This window comes from Chrysemys picta, chromosome 14, assembly GCF_011386835.1.
Source record: "Chrysemys picta bellii isolate R12L10 chromosome 14, ASM1138683v2, whole genome shotgun sequence".
Classification (NCBI taxonomy): Eukaryota; Metazoa; Chordata; order Testudines; family Emydidae; genus Chrysemys; species Chrysemys picta.
In genome coordinates this window covers 41,921,210-41,933,770 of record NC_088804.1, presented here as the reverse complement: position 1 = coordinate 41,933,770, position 12,561 = coordinate 41,921,210, and the positions used below count along the sequence as shown (strand labels likewise).

The 12,561-nt window shown below is 63.1% G+C and overlaps 1 protein-coding gene across 1 annotated transcript in view; it reads right to left on the bottom strand.

Annotated features, from left to right (window-relative positions):
* CPNE7 (copine 7) overlaps window positions 1–12,561 on the bottom strand; it is a 40,855-nt gene that overhangs the window by 5,353 nt on the left and 22,941 nt on the right. Inside the window, exons 4-14 of the mRNA XM_008173599.4 lie at window positions 11,723–11,797; window positions 10,511–10,585; window positions 9,467–9,550; window positions 8,106–8,195; window positions 7,445–7,543; window positions 6,772–6,858; window positions 5,782–5,841; window positions 2,947–3,080; window positions 2,320–2,374; window positions 1,557–1,608; window positions 996–1,129 (exon numbers count right to left, since the gene is read on the bottom strand). Coding sequence (XP_008171821.1) covers window positions 996–1,129; window positions 1,557–1,608; window positions 2,320–2,374; window positions 2,947–3,080; window positions 5,782–5,841; window positions 6,772–6,858; window positions 7,445–7,543; window positions 8,106–8,195; window positions 9,467–9,550; window positions 10,511–10,585; window positions 11,723–11,797 — 945 coding nt within the window. The remainder of the gene's footprint in view (window positions 1–995; window positions 1,130–1,556; window positions 1,609–2,319; window positions 2,375–2,946; window positions 3,081–5,781; window positions 5,842–6,771; window positions 6,859–7,444; window positions 7,544–8,105; window positions 8,196–9,466; window positions 9,551–10,510; window positions 10,586–11,722; window positions 11,798–12,561) is intronic.

Below are 12,561 nucleotides of genomic sequence, written 5' to 3'. Positions count from 1 at the left end.
GAGAGGAGGCCTGTTCTGAGGCGCCCCTGGAACTCGGGATCGTCTAATAAGCACTTGGCTTCTGTGACGTGCTCCAGGTCCACCAGGGCCGAGCGCGCCGGCTGTGCTGTGGAATGGGCCGCAAATGTCTGTTCAGGCAGACGCCCTGCGTGTGAGGACTGGGCGCGTGCTGCCATGTTAAACGTTCCTGGCACGTGCAGCTGAGGTAGGAGCTGGCGTTCCTTCGATGGCCAGGGGCTAGCCCTGATGCCCAGCCAGCAGCCACGGGGCTGACAGTAGCAGTGCCGAGCCATGCTGGGCAGGACTGGCCTCTCCCTGCTAGGCCTGAGTCCCGAGTGATGGGCCTTCCCCACAGCCTGGAATGTCTCACTGAGGAAGCTCTCAGCTGAAGGTTCATGTTCTTTCAGCCCATCTCTGCTCGGTGCACCCCCTCCTCCCCGCCACTAACTCCTGCTCCCGCCTGGTGCTTGCACTGCCGCAGGCTCTCCGAGGAGCAGACGCAGCATCCGCCACAGCTGTGCCCTTCCTGCTGAGGGGTGCAGGGTGAACTCAGCCTCCCAGCGCCCCGGGAGCGATACAACCCCAGGGGGCAGATGAAGAACTTTTGAAAAGTGCCCCGCTGTCTTAGGAGCCAACGTCCCATTTGCCAAGCTGGCATCGGACCCTCTCTGAGTCACTGGGCCGTAGTCGCTTTGACAATGTTACCCTAAGCGCCACGGTAGCAGCCTCTCGCCGCGGGACTCAAACCCTGGAGAGATCACATGTGAAAGGAGTTAGGAGGGTCTCAGCCAGGTCCCTCACGTTGCAAACCCCACACGCTATGGGCACAGCTGGCACTCTGTGCCCAGCTCAGGACTGTGCCCTCACAGAGCCACGTGGCAGAGGCTACACAGCACAGCTGGACAGTCTACATCCAGGCAGAAGCAAGCGCCGGAGATCCCAGGCCCCTCGGCCTGCGGTGCAGGCAGCGCCGTAGGAACAGGGCAGGTACTCACAGAGGCCTCCTTCGTTCTCTCCTCCGCCGCCGCCACCCTGGCCACCTTGGAGATGATGGGGGACACGTTGGTGGGGCCGTAGAGCTGGATTTTCGGCAGGCAGTTCTGGTAGGATTCCACCACGCCCTGAATTCCTAGCGGGGGACATCAAACCGGGTGAGGAGCCGCCCGGCCCAGGGCTGCTAACCTCTCCCTGCCCATCCCCAGTGAGGACACGAATGAGGCAGGGCCAGGCCCCACTGCCCGGCTCCACCCACATGCCCAGCAGACGGGCTGCAGCCATTCCTCGTGGGGGCGCTGACAGCGGTCAGGGAGCGAGGCCGGGGCAGCCTCGGGACGAGGCCCCCGGGTTGGAACATGGTCCATTTCCCGCGCAGAGGCAGGAGGGGAAGCGTCCGTGCTCAGCAGGGAGAGAGGGGGTGGGAACAGGGCCGTCGAGGGCAGCAGCACACCGGCCCGCAGCCCCCTCCACACACAAGGGCTAGACGGGGCGAGGCCTGGCTGCCCCCCGGGGGCACGGTGCGACGTGGGCTGGCTCTCACTCCGCTGCCAGCCTCTTACCTTCACACTCGTCATCGTCCGGATTGAAGTTGATGGCGAAATCATGGGAAACCTACCAGACAGCAGAGAATGAATCTGGGGGGGCTCCCGGCCCCTCATGACCCCCCCACTGCCCCTTTGTGTGCAGTGAGGACACGTCTCTAGCCCTGCCTCTCGCCTCCCCTGGCTGGACTCTGGCTAAAGGGCAAACAACGCAGGGGCTGTTCCTGCCTCCTCGTGTGAAGCCCTCGCACCGCTCGGCCTCAGCCCGCCCCGACACGTGCTCTGGAGACCACATTTAATCCTGTCATTTCACTGGGGGCCTTTGTCTGCTCTGCTCTATAGAGATGGCAGGTGCCGTCGACGGGACGTGTCGTGTCAGGCCTGCGCGCTGCTCCCCGGGACGGAGCCCACTCGGCAGCACCAGCGAGAGGGAGGCCTGCCCAACTGAATCCATCCAAAACCCTCCATGCCCTGAACAGGGGGAATCAAGGCAGGTGAGCTGGGAGCAGCTGAGGCAAGCGGGAGCTGCCCAGCCTGGCCTGCCAACATCACCGCCCTAGACAGGAGTCTCCCCTATCCCCGCTGCTCAGCCCCCCATAGCCTCTCCTGCATCTCACTCCCTGTAGCCTCCTCCGCCCTACACTCCTCAGCCCCCGTAACCTCCCTTATCCCCACTCCTCAGCCCCCTTACCCCGACTCCTCAGCCCCGTAGCCATCCCGTCCCCCACCATGCTGCTCCTCAACCCCCCCCGTCCTGTTTCTTACCCTGCAGGGGTCTTACCTCGTACTTGGGTGGGATCCTTGCACCAAACCCTAAGGCGGAGAATTTCTTATCGCTGGAAGGAAGCAGATGTCAGAAGCTCCCACCTGCTCCAGTGCCCCAGCACCCAAAGCGCCCCCACCCCCATAAAGGGATCCCCAGGGAGTGAGGGGCCCAGACAGGGCACAATGAACCCTGACGCAGACCCTCCAGCCGGCAACCCCGGCCCCTCCCCGCTCGGTGTCTGCAACAGACCCCTCTGCCCCAGAAGCCCCCCGGAACGGACCATACCATGGTAAGCTGCAGGGACTCCTGCCAGGCCCGGCCCCACCTGGCATGGGGGTGCCTGGGGAGCACTCAGTGTATCACCTGGCCTCCCCCGCACTGGGAGGGGCCCATCCCAGCGAGCTCCCAGCAGTGGAAGGGCTTGGCAGCTGGGGGAGTGGGCCAAGCTGGGGCACTTCTCGCTGGGGCAGCAGGGGGGTGTCTGGGACGTTGTCATTTCTGTGTGACAGAGCCTACAAAAACCCAGAGAGGAAGAGCCGGCCCAGACGCAGCTGGCCATGTGTGTGTGTGTGTGTGTGTGTGTGTCCAGGGTTCGGGTTAGCCAGATGGGCCAGGCACAGACAGAGCCCAGGGCTGTCTCACCTGTCGTAGTCCTGGCAAATCTCTCCCACTGCCACCAGGGCCTTCAGGTACTCGTTGGGCTGGTAGGGGTTGATGTAGTGGAGGGAGCAGCTGTTCCGGGGGTCTCCGTTCGACGCTGTGAAGTCAATAGCCACCTGGGAGCGGAAGGCAGGCGGTCAGCAGAGCTGTAGGTGTGGCTGGGTATCCGAGAGCGGCAAAGCCACACCCTGCGCTGAATAGACCCTGAGGCTGCCAGGCAAGGGCCTATGCAGGGGTCCAAGGAGCTGCGCCCCTTCCAGCCCACCTGGCTGCTCCCCCAGGGATCTCTGGCCACCGTCCTGCTCCCTGTGAAGGCAATCAGCATCCCTGATGCCGTCAGCCTCGGCCCAGCCTCCAGCAAGGGGCAGGCAATTTGAAGGGGAACCAGCTGCACCCCTTTGCTGTGGGGAGCCCCGAAGTGCCCCCGACACGCCTTGGCTGCACGCTTTTTAATACGCATCGTCAGCCACTGCGAGCGGACTCAGCTGGCTGGAGGGCTTGGGCATTAGCCATTGGCAATACGTTCCGAGCTGTAGTTCTGCCCCTCCCGCCCAGGATCTCAGAGCGCTTCGTCTCCAGCCCCGGGTTCACTGCTATCCCCCAGGTACAGACAGGGGAACTGGCCGCCCGGAGAGACGGGAGCTGCCCAAGCTCACCCAGAGAGGCAGCGACACGGACGGCAGAAGGGCTCCTGTCACATCAGTGCCAGCCCAGGCACATGCCGCAAGTACCCAGAATTCTGCAGGAAAGTCTGTTGAGATCTTTCCTCGGGCTCTCCGACATTCCCAGGGAGCCCCGGCCAGCTGCAGAACCAAGGAGCTCAGAGAGTTGATGGAAGCACCCTCTGCCCACCCAGGGGCACACAGCCAAGCCCACCCACCAGCCCTGGACTCACAAAGCAGGTAGCGGGGAGCATCCAGCAGGAAAAGGCTTTGCTAACATCCCCCCTCTCTGTGACATCCTCCCGGCACCTCCTCGCTCATGGACATTAGCCCAGGGTGAACCGTAGTTTGCAATGGGGGGGGGGGGTGATGCTGCATGCGAGGTTGGCACCGGTGACAGAGCAAGTGTCAGGAGCATTGGGGAGGAATTTTCTAAAAGTTCCTGCAAACTTCTTTCATTGCTGCTTGGAAGGGACAGGTGGCCAGCAGGGCTGGGCTAAGCCAGCCAGCGTTTCTGCCCCGCCGTTCCCCCTCAAGCCATGTCACGGAGTGATGGGACATGATGTCTCACAACATGACAGGCCTTGCTCCCGGGACCAACCACCGCTCTCGGCTTGTCTCATGCCGCGGAGCAGAGCCAAGCAGCCTGCTTCCCGCATGTTGCAGGTCTGACTCACTCCGGGGAGAAGATGCTTTTGCAAAATGCAATCTGGAGGCTGGTTGTTTTTTCATTTTTAATGAGGAATCTGTGCACAGTACCAGCAAAGGTCTAACAGCAGGGAATGCAAAACGCTAAGGAGCAGAGGGAAGGAGCCTGGCTCATGCCCAGCACCAGAGTGTGACAGAGGCTCAGGTGCAAAGCCAAGGAAGGAGGATGTTTTTAGGAACTGATATGCATTTGCACGTGCAAAAAACTATGCACACCCATGTGCTTAATTGACGTGTGCAGTTGTACGCACAACTCAGCTAGCTGCACGTGCAGCAGGTCGTTTAAATGCACCACTACCCAGCTGTGTGTGCATGTGCAGTTATTGCACATCCCAGGCCCCTACAGTCTGCGGGGAAAGACGCTCACTAGTTGTGTTTTAATGAACAGGACTGGAGTATGAAAAAGGAAACTGCACCATGACTGGCTCTGAGGTGTCAGTAGCCCTTGAGACGCCACTTAGAACCTTACTGGACTCAGAGAGTTAAACATTGCATCTGCGTCCCGCCTTCCTCTAGCAAACTGAATCTCGGGGGGGGGGGAGGAACGACACCTGTGCCAGGGTCCAAGCAGGGGCTCCGGACTGCTGCCGGCTGCACTAGGTACGTCCAGTTCGAGCTCACCTCCTGCATGGCTGATTGTGGCGACTACGCCCTGAAGTTCTGGGGATCTCAGTGATGGATGTTAATGGATGACTATGGCCAAGCAGGAGCGGTGCCGACCGCTGAGCCAGCAGTTAAACGCCGTGGGGCAGGTTCACTGCTACGTTCTGGCTGTGTTGCCCCAGTCCAGCCAGGTAAGCAGCTGTAAAATCAGCCCCACTCGCCCATTCATCAGGGTTTATGGCTGCTGTGGACTGCAGCCAGTGTGCACCTGGCCCCGTGGCTTTTCTTGTGAGTCGTGTAACGCTGCGCTGTCCCTCCCAGGCACACCCAGCGAGGCAGAGAGACGGGAGCCGTGCGTCTGCAGGGCCGGGAGCTTGGGGGATCACATATTTCTCTTTGGGCATGAAGCTACGAACCCTTCCAAATGCCCCTGCTGGGGGCCCGTTAACAGCAGGGCACGGCTGAGGAGCAGCAAGTTGGTGCACTTTGCCGTTCATTTCCTTATGGGTGGAACGACCCTGTGCTGACACAGGGTGCGGGATGGGCAGGCCTGGAAGCCTAATGATCCCACAGCTGGCAGAGGGGAGCTCACGCTCTACGCCCCAGGAACCAGACAGCGGCCCACCAAACACGTGTCCCATTGGCCGCCAAGCAGCCTCCAGAACTAGTGCCCCATGGCACGCCCCATCTCCAGCCTCCTGCCCCATCGGCTCCCCGGGATGGGCCTGAGCAGCATCAGCTCCTGTGCGAGGTTCAAACACGTCCGTCCTGGGACCTGGGACGAGGTTTGCTCCGGGCTCGCTGCTCATCCCGCCATCCCTGCCGCGGAGGGAGTGTCCCTTACCGTGAAGTGGATCTGGCATCCGCCCATGATGTAATCCAGGAAGGAGTAGACCCTGTGGAGCTTCCAAACAAAAGCCGTGTTAGCCAGCCCCTGACAGCACAGCCCAGAGCTCTGCTGGCCGTCCGGCCGTCCTCTCCCAGGCAGCGATCCAGGCACAAGTAGCCCGGAAGGACAGACACGAGCGGAGCCAGACGCACGGGGACACAGCAGCCGCCCGCCGGGCGCTGGGAGCCAAGGAGGCTGCAGCAAGAGAAGGGATATGGATACAGCGGGACATGTCGGTGTCACCGAGCCGGGACGGAAGCAGGGAGCGGGGCAGATTTGACCTGGGAATGTTGCAGGGGGGTTGCATTGGGGATGGGGGACTTCCCTTGAAGGAAACTACCTGAGCTGTAACCTGAGCCAGGAGCGGTTTGGGAGAAGTGACACCTTCTGCCCGGGACACTGAACAAAGGAGAGGGGAGAGAGCTGCTGGAGGAGTTTTTAGTTTCAGTTTGGGCTGGGTGGTGCAACGCAGGGAACCCGAAGCTGGGGTCTAAGCTCCCTGAACCCCCCAGAAGGACTGGATTGAGGGGTTCTGGTTGTACCTACACGCTCTGCTTGGGACTGTGTTCCTGTCGTCTAATAAACCTTCTGTGTTACTGGCTGGCTGAGAGTCCCGGTGAATCGCAGGAAGAGGGGTGCAGGGCCCTGACTCCCCCACACTCCGTGACACCTAGTCACTGCTCCTTTACCAAACAGCCTCGGAGGAGGAGTATGTCCTGCAGGCTTGTCCAACCAGCCCCCTTCCCCATAGTACAAAGGCGCTTTTGCCTCCTGCTAGCCCCTCTGGCATCGAGGGGCCAGGACAGGCGAGGGGCACTGAGTCACCACTGGGCACGGAGCAGCTTCCCCTGGGGTCACCACAGGGCGCTGCAATACAGGGCAAAAGCACTGATATGAGAGCACCAGGAAACACCAAGGGCAGGCTCAGCCCGGCTCCCAGCTCACCTTCAGATCCAGTAAGATGACCACGCCTGAGTTCTTGTAATTTCGTTTCTTGATTTTGTACTTTGGGTTCATGCAGTCCCACTGGACCTTGGAGCACAACAGAGAGAGCAGCGGAGATCTGTGATCTGCGGACGAGCAGCCCTGGAGCTCAGCCAGAGGCGCCCAGCACCGCAACACGCAGCGCCCCCGCGCATCCCCGCAGGCACACGCGAGTCACACGCCCAGACTGTGCACCGGGCAAACAGCGACCCCCAGAGCTGGTCAGACAAGGGGAAATCTGGGCGCAAAACAGCTCAAAACTGGAAAACTGGGGGGGTTGGTTTGATAGTTTGAGGATTTTGCCTTTTCTCATTTTAAAAGTCAAGAAAGGGGGAGAAAAGAAGAAAAAACAAAGATCACAAAACAAAAACAACCCATTTTTGTTTTAGTTTTCCTAGATTCCCTCCCCCCCCCCTAAAAAAAAAAACGGAAAAATTTGAAGCCACCACTTTGGGGACAATTGTTGAAAGTCGTCCAATTTCACAGAAACAGTTTTGCCCCAACATGTGACCAGCTCGGGCGAATACCCAGCACACACACACGGAACGGCTGAGTCACCTCACGTGCATCGTCACCAGCAGCCGGCCCACCTGGACACCCAGATCCAGCTGCGTAGGGCCCCCCCGCAACAAACCTTGTTCTCCCCACTTGCTTTTTGCATTTCCTCAAACGTGGTGTAAAACTCTCCGATGAAGTCGTGTTTTCCCCGGGAGTCGTAGTCCCAGATCACACACTGTAAGGAGAGGAGTTCAGCTCAGCCAGAGGGTCACCCCTTCTCTAGGGAGGGGCCTTTCCCAGCCCCCACCATTCCCCCTCCACTCACCCTGGACCGTCGCAGTGGATACGCTGCCTGACTGACCGCCTGTGTGTGCAGCATGGTGTCCTCCCTCCAGCCGTGGGCTATACAGACACTTCAGAGGAAGGGCCCAATGCACCTGGACAGCTATGTAAGCACACGGGGGGAGGGGGGGACACTTGCCCTTCTTGGGGGCCGGTTCAGGCTCTGAAGCAGGAGGACCGAAGGCCCTGGTCATGTGTCTGTGTGTTAGTGTCACTGCAGAGGCTACACTCACAAAGACATGGGTGTCCTGTGGCAGTGAGTTCCACAGGCCAAGCCTATATTGCATCAGGATGCATTTCCTCTGATCCATCGTGCCTGGGTTGCCTTTGACCTTGGGGGCAGGTTGCACTGTGACGGGACTGGTCCCCCCCTTGCAGGAGACTCAGTGAGGTGGCCCCTTTCAGCTCCCCCGAGGGCGGAGTCTACTCAGGGCTTCCCCCCTTCCCTTCCTCACCCTCAGCTTCCTCTTCTCCTCGCAGCTGCACAGCGAGTTCAGCGAGACCTTGAACGGTTCCCACACGGGGCTCAGGTTGTTCTTGACCACCTGTAAACACAAGGGGGCAGCGTGAACGTGCTGCATACGGCCTCTTGGGGCACCCCTGGGCGATGAGCAGGGTGCCCGCTGGGCTTCCATCTGCCAGAGGCCCAACGGGCTTTGCAAACAGCCCTGAGTGGTCCTTGCCCCCCTCCCAACCCCTGCGGACACTGAGGCACAGAGAGGGGAGGGCCCCGCCCCCTGCCCAGGGTCATGCAGGATCCAGGCAATCCCATGCCCAGCCCTGTGCTCTAGCCACTAGACCCCGCTCCGGCAGGGGGAGGCGCTAGGTAGCCATGCCCGAGAGGAGAGACTCCCTGGACCGGCATCCAAGCTGCTACTGCCCCTCTCGCCTCTGTCTCTCCCCTCCCCGCAGGCTCCCACCGCCCTGGTGCCAGGAAGGGGACGGCGGGGCCCAGGCGACAGGCGGGGCGGAAAGCACCTGACAGCGTAATAGCTCTGCTAGGTGCCTAATCCTCCTAGGCCCCCCCGTCAGGGAGGCGTGAGCAGAGCAGCAGCAGGCACTGCCATGGTGCGCTGCCAGCACAGGGAGCAGTGGGGGCCCGTCACTCATCCCCTCTTCCCTTCCCAGGCAGAGCCCGTTACAGCTCCGGGGGGCCCTGCTCTGCCGCGGGGGGGGGCCCTGCTCTGCCGGGGGGGCCTGCTCTGCCGCGGGGCCCTGCTCTGCCGGGGGGGGGGCTGCTCTGCCGGGGGGGGGGGCGGCTCTGCTGGGGAGCAAGAGGAGCTGGCGGGGGAGGGTCCTTTGGCAGCACGGAGGTGCGGGGAGCTTTCCGGGCATGGCGCTCTCCCCCTCCGCTGCCCGTCCTCTCCAGCAGGGGGAGCTGTCTGGGGTGACAAGCACCTCCCGGCTGGGGGCTGGAGCAGGGGGCCGGGGCACAGGGGCGAGGGATCCAACCTCCCTGCCAGGCTCTCCTCCGCCCACCGCATCACCCCATCCCCACCAGCCCCTCCTCCGCCCCCCTCACCCCATTCCCGCCAGACCCTCCTCCACCCACCGCATCACCCCATCCCCACCAGCCCCTCCTCCGCCCCCTCACCCCATTCCCGCCAGCCCCTCCTCCACCCACCCTCATCCCTCCTGTCCCTGCCAGACCCTCCTCCGCCCACCACATCACCCCATTCCCGCCAGCCCCTCCTCCACCCACTCCCATCCCTTTGACCCCCACCCCTGTCGCTGCCCACCCTTGTCTCCCCATTCCCTTCCCCCTGGGGTGGCAGCGGGCGGCTCCTTGGAGGCTCGGCCCGCGGCGGGGACCCACCTCGGTGCGGTACACCAGCTGCTCACTCCCGTCGTCGTTGATCCGGTAGATCTCCAGGAAAGGATCCGACTTGCTGAAGAGATCCTGCCGGGGGGGTGGGCAGACGGGCACGGTGAGCTCCACGGCTGGGGCTGCCCTCCCGCTCCGGGCAGGACCAGCTCAAAGCAGCAGACCAACCTCCGGGCCATCTCCCCCGATACCCCCGAGAAAGGGGCACGTCCTCCCCGGCGGAAGGGACCAGCCTCCGGACCAGCCCTGCCCGGGATGGGGGCTCTGAGCATCCAGGGGCCACTGTGCCAACCCTCCACGCTCAGGCCTGTCGCAGCAGGCGGCTCCCTCACCCCTGCCCGGCGAGGCCCTGCTCCCTGCCACGGCCACGCTGGGCTCCAACCCCGTCCCTGCCGTGTGCCCACTCTTGCTCTGGCCCCTGCCTGGCTCCTGCATTCTCACTGCACCTCCTCTGCCCGGCCAGCCTCTCTCGTGCTGTGCCCGCAGCAGCCTGCCCCGATGACTTCCAGGCCTTGGCTATCGCTGAACTGCCCCCCCGCATCCCTGCCAGCCCGTGCTTTCCCGAGGGGCTCCGGGGAGCGGGGCTGGGAGAGGGAGCTCTTTCACCCCGGGGGGTGTGGGGAGCCCTTTGGACAGCTGGGTGGGGCTTGATCGGGACAGTGGCACCAGCACAACCCCCCGTCTCAGGGGGCAGGCTCAGTGGAGGGACAGAGCTCCATGTGTCCCATCGCTGGGCAGGGCCACGGCCCGCTGACCAGCCTGCTGAGGGGCGAGCTGGCCTGGCTGCTCCCATCGCGCACTCTGCCGGGGGCAGCTCCAGCCTCCCCCAGTAGCACCCAAGCATTGGAAAGGTGCCAGAGGGGCGCCAGGGCCAGTCGGCAGCCACGGCTCCCAGCTCTCAGCAAATAACCACACTGGCTCCTCCACGCGGCCATTCCCAGGCTGCACCCAGCCCCATCCGGGGGGCTGGGGGCACCGGGGTCTCAGCAAAGGCAGAGCGGAGTCTCAGTCAACCCCAGCGGCAGGCAGAGGTACCTTGTCGTCCAGCTTCTTGGCCCGGAACGCCAGCTCCACATAGCCGTTGTTGCCGGAAATCTCCTCTGACAGCACCTGAGGGGAGAGCGCCAAGGGGCCCTCAGAGACAGGCAGCCGGGCACAAGCTCTGGGGAGAAACTCGCCCGGTCCTGTCTGCCTGTTGGAGCCACCACGCACAGAGCACACCTGTGAGGTACTGGCAGCGATGTGTGTGCCACGCCAGGCAGCAGGGCACGGAGAGGCCGTTGTGCACACGCGCCAGGCCAGGCGGCAGGGCACGGAGAGGCCGTTGTGCACATGCGCCAGGCCGGGCTGCAGGGCATGGAGAGGCAGTTGTGCACGTGTACCACGCCAGGCGGCAGGGCAAGCAGCAGGGCACGGAGAGGGCGTTGTGCACGTGCGCCAGGCCGGGCGGCAGGGCACGGAGAGGCCGTTGTGCACACGCCAGGCGCCAGGCCGGGCGGCAGGGCACGGAGAAGCAGCAGGGGCCAGGGGCCGCCATCCCAGCCCACTCTTTAGTGTGTTCTCCATCGCGTTCAAAGAGCACAATTCCCGCGCTGCACAGAGTGGGTGTCCCAGCAACGCCCATACACCAGCTGGCGGGGCTGGCCTCTGAGGAATGAATGTGGATTCCCCGTAGCCAGGGACCAGTGATGAGAACCTGGGTTCTGGGGACTGAGCCCTGCCCTGAGCCACGTCTGCCAGCCTGGGGAGATGGCGGGGGCAGATCAGGGCTAGTCTGCGCAGGGTGGGACGGGCTGGGGGGCAGGAGGAGACGGGCAATGGGAATTCGGCCCCTGCAGCAGCAGGATCTTCGGCACAGACCTGGCTGGTTGTGAGCCATACCAGAGCTCCAGAGGACGTGGCAGGACCCCTCTCTGGGGCAGGTGGGGGGCAGCAGCGTTAGAAATATGAAGAGGAGCTCTGGGCTGGGGGAGCAGAGCACCGGGCAGCTCTCTAGAGACAGCTCCTGCCCACCGAGTGCCAGGCTCCAGAGCCCGTCAGACGGGTACATGTGCCTGCGGGTTTCCTGGCAGAGCCGTGTGGCACTGAGGCAGCCAGAGCAGGGCACGGTGCGGCTCTGGGGGCTGCCCCTCCCTGTCCTTTTCCAAAGGGAACGGCCCAAGCAGGCCCAGCCGAACGCGTTCCCCCCTCCCTGCAGGCTGCGTGAGCAGCAGGACCACTAGGAAGTGCAGAGCCGGCCGCACTCACCGTGATGGTGGACTTGCCGGCGTACTTCCCGTACTTGAGAAACAGCGGCTTGGTCACCCGCTTCTGGGCCACGATCTGGAAGGGAAGATGATAGCATGAGTCGGGGGGGAGGGAGCTGTGGGCCCACGCGATGCCCTGGGGATGGGGGCAGGGGACCCATGGGCCCACGCGACACCGTGCGGGGAGACACGGCCCCAGGGGAGATGGCACTGGAGCATGAGCGGCCCCAGGAGACACGTTGCCGTGGGAGTTGTCTCGGGAGAGACATTAGCGTGACTGGGCTCAGGGGACACGGCGCATGAGTCACTCGGGGGACACGAGTCATCCCGGAGGACGTCAGCACAGGGGCCAGTGAACCCCTGCAGACGGAACCAGCGCTGGGCCAAGCCTGTGCCACACGCTGAGCTCCCCGGCCCGGGCAAGGGCTCGCCAGCGATTCCCAGGCTGCAGGGGAGGGCCTGGGGGTGCCAGGCTGCGGTTTCATGGACAGTGCTTGGCCTTTACAGACAGTCAGTGCTCAGACATGCCAAGCAGTGGGATTTCCTGAGAGTGCTGAAATCGCTCCCTTCTCCTGGAGCTCAGAGCTACGTCAAGTTCTCCCCAGCCCTGGCCACGTTAACCCACAGCATCGTCCCTCCACTTTCCTCTCGGCCCTGGGGATTTCCAGTCCCACCGGCAATGCCATTAGAGACTATCTGGGGCTTCCCCGGCCCTGGGAGGTCAGCATCCTCGGCCGGGAGCACTCAGAACTCCCACTCCTAGGGCGTGCTGCTGATCGCAATGACAATATCCTGCAACGTGCAAATATGGTGGCAATACGTTCCTGGCACCGCTAAGCC